Source organism: Protobothrops mucrosquamatus, unplaced genomic scaffold (genome assembly GCF_001527695.2).
Source record: "Protobothrops mucrosquamatus isolate PMUCROS unplaced genomic scaffold, P.Mucros_1.0 scaffold659, whole genome shotgun sequence".
Classification (NCBI taxonomy): domain Eukaryota; kingdom Metazoa; phylum Chordata; class Lepidosauria; order Squamata; family Viperidae; genus Protobothrops; species Protobothrops mucrosquamatus.
In genome coordinates this window covers 502099-510144 of record NW_015386948.1, presented here as the reverse complement: position 1 = coordinate 510144, position 8046 = coordinate 502099, and the positions used below count along the sequence as shown (strand labels likewise).

The 8046-nt window shown below is 35.6% G+C and overlaps 1 protein-coding gene across 1 annotated transcript in view; it reads right to left on the bottom strand.

The window, feature by feature from the left end:
* Nucleotides 1-2263: 2263 nt before the first annotated feature.
* Nucleotides 2264-8046, bottom strand: part of LOC107289244 (phosphatidylethanolamine-binding protein 4-like) — a 56103-nt gene continuing 50320 nt past the window's right edge. The window contains exons 4-6 of the mRNA XM_015817969.1: nt 5924-6022; nt 5406-5589; nt 2264-2331 (exon numbers count right to left, since the gene is read on the bottom strand). Of these exons, the coding sequence (XP_015673455.1) occupies nt 2264-2331; nt 5406-5589; nt 5924-6022 (351 nt within the window). The remainder of the gene's footprint in view (nt 2332-5405; nt 5590-5923; nt 6023-8046) is intronic.

Below are 8046 nucleotides of genomic sequence, written 5' to 3'. Positions count from 1 at the left end.
TTCTGGTTTTAACTCTACCACTCGCTCTGGTATTTCTTCCAACCATTCTTTAACCTTAGTCCAAAAATCACAAGCTCGCGGGCACTCCCACCACATATGAAGGCGTATTCCTAAAGTTGGTGCTCAATGAGTATAATTCCGTTTAGGAACTTTCCCTCACCAAGTGAAAAAAACAGAAGCATCACGCAAAACTTTTCCCGTAAGAAGACGTTTTCACAATGAACAGAAGAACATATAAATAGCCTCACTGGACTAATAGAAGGCCTGTCTTAATCCAGCTTTCTTGATTAAGAAGATGAAAAATTAGCCTTCCATTCTCATTCCTCTGCTGTTAGTATCTGAAGAGTGCTGCTCTGAACCCACAGTTAACACGGGATCTTCGAGATTAAGAACTCTTGGTAGACCTGTTCTCCATGAATATATCCAGTTCCCTTTTAAAAAAGTATACAAGTTAATGGTCATTATATACAGCGTGAAGAAGCCTTTTGTCTTTTCTTCTGATCAGTTTTCATCAACGAGAACTGGTCACAGCATTTTGAGAGAGGAAGAAAAATGTTTCCCTGATTCCATTCTCATTCCTTTACACACCTTAGTCCTGTCCCTTTCCAATTCAGAATCTTTTTAAAGTCATAGAATTTCAAATACTCTAGTCTTCTTTCATGACAATGGTGCTTAAGTCTCATGGTTTCCTCTTCTGTACTTTCTTTCTTTATTATTTTCTTTTTCAAGTGTGGCAACCAGAATGGAATTCCAAATGCAGACATGTGCCGTAGATTTGTGTAAGGCTATTAAAATGTTTATAGTCCTATTTTCAAACCCTTTCTAATGATCATTAATACAGAATTGGTTTTTTTCACAGCTACCACACACTGAGTCACCAGCCATTAAACTATCCACTATGATCCCAACATCTCTTTCTGATTAGTTAGACAGCTCAGGCTTTTTATTCCAAATAATTGTTCTAGAAGAAATAAATCTTAGAACAGGGAAATTTCAAAGAGCATTCATTTTGCTTCTCTCTATTGTTGCCCATGATTAAAAAAAAGCAGCAAACAAAATGTGATAGTATAATTTATCCCTTCCCTATTTTAAAGTATTTAAAAGAATGTTTATTGGATTGCTTTGTAAACTAGTTCAGCCTCCACCTAGTTACTTGATACTCCTCAATGTATCCGGGATAATATGATAAATTTATTTCTAATTCACTGCATTATCCTTTAAATATTTTAATGATTCATTGAATGAAAGAAAAAAGCTACTTCAAATGAACAATTATGCTGCATTGGAGTAAAGGCTGATTATATTTAAACACTTCTTGTATGGATAATGGGACATACTGACCTCCTAGCTTTAGGAGCTAATTTGGTTCTTATCTCTTAAATAATTTTAAACTGCAAATTACCATGAAAACTTAAAGGGCCTTAAAAACAGTCATCAACAGATATTATTCCACTTTACAGAAGCATTTTTAGTGTGTGGCGTATTTTGAATTGTAGTTAAGCCATGTACCTTCTGAAATTTAAAATAACACTATAATCAACAAAGTTGAACGATGAATTTTCTAACCATTTTTGTTTCAGATTAGGATACTGAAATTTTCATCATACAGTAATGGATCAAAGTTCTGCCAAAACTTTAGAATAAGACTGAATTCACCCTGAAGGGTGTTGGAAAATAATATCTAATTTGTAACATGGTCTTACAAAATAATATGCAATATGCTCCACAAAATGACCCTGTATCTTTGTATCCGAGCAAATACAGTCTCTTTGGGTTCCTCTTTCCATTTGCAAATGGAACAAGAAGTATCTGAAAAGAGTAGAATTCTGATAGGAAGAGAAACCGCCTTTATTTGAGATCAGAAAGGCCGCTTACCTTTTCTGAATGGTTTTATTAAAGTGATTTCTATTGCAATACGTTATTCATTATGCATTTCTTTGTTATGTGTACACACAAAGCCATCAGACCAAATCAGCAGATTAGATTAGATACTAAAATAGATTAAAAGTGATCATCTCTGGCTAACTTGCCCTACTTCTGTAGTGAACTGGGTATGTATTTACACATTTTCTTCACTTCAGAGTTAGATACAAATGCATCTCGTCCGTTGAGCTTGCATACCTCACTCTCCCAGCCAGGCCTCTGATTTCTACAACAGACATTAAGAAATTAGTAGTACAGGCTAAAGCATACAAAGCAGTGGGATGCAATTATAACTCCATTGCACTTAAAAAAAACTAATATTGATTTCTGGGCATCAATTTTAGCAGTTTCCTGCCACCGATTCTTCTCTAGTAATCTCAAAACACTGGTCTTTGTCAATTATTGTTCCTGTTAAAAGAGAAAAAAAGAAGCTCTTGCACAGACCCTGAAAATGATCAATTCACTCATCTCCTAGGCAGAACCAGCAAACCATATTCAAGACATCCTGATTTAAAACGTTTAAGAATTTAAGGTGTAGAATAACATATTCTTATTGTTTGAATGATTGCAATATTACATATTTTTACTAATCTAAAATAAAGGTTGACTAAGTCCATGAGTTTAGAACCATTTCCAAATATTCCCAAGGCAATTTGCAGTGAAAAAAGCAACAACCGAGACAAATAAAGTCAATGGGGAAACCAGATTCACTTAATAACTGTATTACTAACTTAACAACTGCAGTGATTCACTTAACAACAATGGCAAGAAAAAAATCATCAAATGGGGCAAAACTCACTTAACAATTGTCTTACTTAGCAACAGAAATTTTGGGCTGAATTATGGTTGTAAGTTGAGTACTACTTGTATACTATCCCCTTTATCTTCCTGACTTCCTATTTTTTTTTAAAAAAAAAATAGATTAAAAATAAAAGATCTATACAATCCGAAGAGAATCTGCTATAGACATAGTGCAAAGTTTCAACTTTTCAATAATAAATTTCCAGTTATAAAGGAAACAAGAATTGCCACTGTGTTATAACAATATACAATATCATGCCATTAGGACATAAGCGTTTTTTCAGAAGAAAATTACACCACTTGAGATTTTTTTTTTTAAAAAAAACTTCCTTAAAGTTATTTTTAATTACAATAATTAGCAACAGTTAATATACCAGAAGGAACTGACTACAGAAGAAGGAATACTACTTCCAGCTTTTTTTCCTTGATTAATAAATATTAAAATTAATGAGAGACTTTCAAGACCCTATTGTTAAGAAATGTGTAAAGATTCCTGTGAAAGAATTTGTATAGGAGTAAAATGGTACACAAGCTGCTACAATTATTCTGAATGCTTTACTCTTTTCAGCCAATTATGAAAATTGTGAAAAGTATTAATATCTAATTTTAATTTGCTCTGTAGTGCCATTAACAATAAAAAAAAGTTTAATTAAGGTATGTATATGAAAAAGAAAAAAGAAAGGGGGGAAACTTGGCTGCAATTTTAGAGAATAATAGAGAACAACTAGATAGTTCTTCTTTAAATGCAGGTTGCTTTATTAATTGATATCTTAATTAGACTTTAGTACTAATATCAAATCATAGTTGGAAACACCTAAATTTTCAAACATACAGTATTGTCAAATGGAGGCATAAAGAGAAATAAATTATTCTAAGTAGTCTTATTTAAAACTTGTAATTCATGAAAAGGAAGATGAGAGACAATGTAATAGATTTAATGGTAGTAGCCATCCTGTACTTGTTTTATTTGATTTCTTAATATCCAGGCATTTAAGAAAATGTTTTGAACTACAGGACAAACTACTCCAGTCTACCAAAGAACTATGCTAGCTCATTTTTGGACTATTAAGAAACATTGGAAGTCAACGGTGATCATAGTCCATTGAATGGTATGGCTATCATTCATTACTCCTGACTTACATATTCATTTTACTTTCACGCTTGTCTCAGGTCAAATACATTTTACAGGCATTTGAAGTATTGTAAAACTTGCAAATTCTCTTTTGATAGCGCAAGGGGCAAAAGATCATGATGGTCCTATTATGATATTACTGCTTCTTCAGCAGAGGTCTTTTGAAGAGAACACATTTCTTAAATATACATACATTAAATATACATACGTACTCTTTCAAAGACAGCAAACTCCACATTTTGGAAGAAGTCTGCTGGTTTGAAAGTGGGGCCAAAGAGGCCATCTAGGTCAAAATTGAACAACCCTCTCTTAACAGAGGGGGAGGGATACAACATAATCTATCTCCAGTCTACAACACAGTCCTTTCAGCAGTTCCAAGAAGGCTCCACACCCATTTGTACCCGGATGACACAGACAATCCTCCAGGTGGCCTCAATGACTCACTAAAGGAATGCAAATGACCAGCTGTCTGCAAGGAGTATAAATCCTTTCATTCCCCACCATCCAGTCAGAGCTGAAGAAGCTTCTTGGATGAGAAGTGAAATGGCTTCAAAGAAAGACAAGAAAGTCCAGTTGCCTCGTGAAAAACTATCCAGGAAAACTATGACCTGGATGACTGAGAATCTCCATAGACATTGAGACATGACCTTATTTTATTTAAAATGTAGACTGTTTAATAAGGTGACCAGAAATATTTCTGTTCTAAAACTACCCCAAAACAATACTATTCAAAAACACCTAAGTTAGGTTACCAGTACACACTAAATAATTTTTTTTTCAGAAATTTAAAAAAATGGATACAAATTATCCAATATTATCATATCAGAAAGTTTAAAATCATAATCAGCAGCAATCTCATCACTGCTATAATTAGACTATCTGGCCTTGTGCCCTAGTATTGTACAACCTACCCACCAACCTCTTCTCAATATTTAAGGAGGGGGAGGAACTGTTGAGGAATATTGTAATAGAACTATTATAATATGATGTTCAAGAGGCTACTTGTTTAAGTAAATTACAAATAACATGCTAAAAATTTCATCCATGCAGGAAAGCAATGCCTAAGCAACTATGAAGCCCTAAGCTGTTCCCTACGTAACATTCTCCAAGCATCACCAACTGCAGAAAATCCAGCGCTACTTTCACTACCATCCAACTAGTTCAGATGCCCAGGCTGCCAAGCATAAGGATAACCAAAGTATCCTGGTATATTATTTGCAACAATATATGTAGAAGAATGCTGAATAGAACAGGTGGCTGAAGACCATAAACTTTAACAGATCACAATCAGACATTAATCCTAACCTTCTGACTATCAAAGAGGTTATCAGGTGCTGTTTTTTTAAAAAAGCATGTTTTTACCTGTCACAGGTGTGACATCTATATAATATAGGTATATAAAAACACATGCGTATTCGAATGCAACGTTGTGTCAAAATTTCAAAGCAATCGGTGAAGAACTTTCGGAGATTTAAGATTTTGAACAAACGAACATTTACATTTTTATTTATATAGATAATCCATTTGTTTCTGCCCTTATTCCTTTTACCCATAGCAATGACTGATTTCTCCCATATGGCTGGGCTAACATGATAGTCCTCAAAACTACTCTTTTCCAATGACAGTTGTGAGAAATTGAAAGTGGTTGTTTTTTTTCCAGATACACCAAGCATCAAGACAGCAGCACAGAAATCCTCAAAGTCTGTTTCTTCAAGTGCTAAAGCAGAGTAGGACTGTGTAGAATATAAACACTCAGCTGCCATTAACAAGCGAGGACTGAAAAGGAAAGTCAGAATTCTACTGTACAAAGGTAGAACAGATGGTACTTCATTTAAACCAGGAGGAATCCTAACTGCTCAGAGGCATCAAATGTTTTATAAGGACTGTTCTTGAGTTACAGTAATAATTTAATCAAGCTGTGTCTGACAAGAAAAGCCTGACACTTTGAACCAAAAGAATCACTCATGTGAGAAGGATTAAAATAAGAAGTAGAAAACAGCCATTAAATCTCACAAAATATGTAATAAACATATCAAGAAAGAAATATCAAATATTCATGGTACTCACACTGATGTCAGTCACAGCCCAATGTCTCCAGAAGCGATACTCTGGATTAGATCTGCTAGGAGCATCTGGATCAACCATGATGAGAACATACTTCTTATTCTGTAAAATATATTTGAAAATCAGTCTTAAGAATTTTGTTATTTAGCAAATTAAAAAAGGAACATTCTAACCAAAACACCTATAATCCATCTAGTCATCTATGACAACAGATCTTCAGTTCCCTTTTTCTGCAGCAGTAGCAATTTACAAAAAGACAATTCTCACAGAACCAAAGATATGGGTATTTCTTGCTGTTGATACATATAGTTTCTAAATTCAAACTATCTCACAGATAAGAAAGAAAATTAGTATTTGGAACTACAGGAGATTTTGGTCATTTCTGATTTGATGATCTGTGCTTTGAATTGTAATGAGAAGTGAGCTTGCTTCAACATTGGTGACATTTTGATCCATAACACTTGTCCCAGTAGAAACCAGAATTAATTCTTCATGTCAATCTTATTCAGTGTGGGGTCCCATGAAACGTGCCCTGTTAGTGACATAAAAGTATAGGGTGGAATGTAGAGTAGGTGTTCAACTTTAAAGAACATCATGATAATAATGAATCATGAATAATCATGATAATCAGAATGCAACTGGCAACCACGAAGGCTTTTTCAACTTGAAAGTTATATGAGACCTTCAAGAGACCTCACTTACCTCTTATTGTCAGGATAGCTTCTAAAGAGATTTCTGATAAGGAGGATGTAATACCTATGGGAGACTGGAATCATAGTCATTTGTCTAGGAAGTGCCAGAGATAAACATGTCTTCAGAAGCAGAAATAGCAGAAGTCAAGTTAAGAATCTCCACTTACTAGTCCAAGGGAAAAAAACTTCTCATATTGCAAGGTTAGAATAATGAGCAAATAAGGCTCAGAGGTGACAGGAGGAGGATTGTCCTGGCTGATTAATCAAACAACATCTGGGATAAGACACTCAGCCTGGCAGACTGAAGCAAGCTGGCTATTCATGATGGTGTTTATGTCCTTCTCTGCTTCTTGTACCCTATGACTCCTGAAATATGTGCTTTAACTTTAGATCATTCTGCAATTTCATCTATTCATTTGCTTGATTAATTTGCTCAAGGAACCTGGGTATGACTCAGAATGACTGGCCATTCTATTTTGTGATCTACTTTTCTTCTGCAAACTCTCTCCTTATGCTTCCTCAGCTTCATTCTTCAGATAGAAATATATAGTTATAATGCAAGATGGATTCTGTTCTAGGTATAATTTTTGGATTATTTTAAAGGCTCATTCCTTGAAAGATGTATTAACATAATCCAATCTGTCAGGAAGAGATGCATCTTATCAGCCAGCTCTGATGAAAGATTCTTCTTCCTGTAAAATTTCTCTATGTCTAGTTAGCATCAGATATCAAGTCCCAAATTCTGTGACCCGGAACAACTCACATAACATTCATTACTGACATTCCTGGGGTTAATAACCACTCTGTTTTTTGCTGTCAAAATTTGCTTTCTGATATTTAGTCCCTTGTAGTCTAGAGACACTCAGGCTGGTAGGAAAAAATGAAGCCAAGTATAAACAGAATATTGATAATCAGCTCCAGTCCCTTGGAGCTGCTACACATCTTTGACATCATGGACATGATCTTATGACATCGCCTAAGGATCCATTCTTCTTCATATGATATTCATCATTTACATGAAGTTGCCAAAAAAAAAAATTTCATTAAAAATGTAAACTGTTATCAGTCTCTACATGATACAAGGTTATAGAAAGGGTGGGGGGGGAGGGTGGGGGGGTTGAGGGAGGAGGGAGGTATTAGTACGGTCAGTGGGAGAGGCAGATACGGCGGGAGCAGAGGACCATATCAGGTTAGGGGAGCACGCACACGCTATTTACAAGCTTGTGGGTGCTCCAGTCCTCAGGCCCCTACTCGGTCTCCAGGTGACTTAGATCCCCCGGCCCGGGACTGCCGGCTGTTGTTATGTAATGCCAGGTCCGTGGTAAATAAGGCCCCCCTCATACAAGATCTTATTTTAGAGGGGGGTGCGGACCTGGCGGGTATCACTGAGACCTGGCTGGGCGTTGAGGGAGGAGTCCCTCTTGTAGACATCTG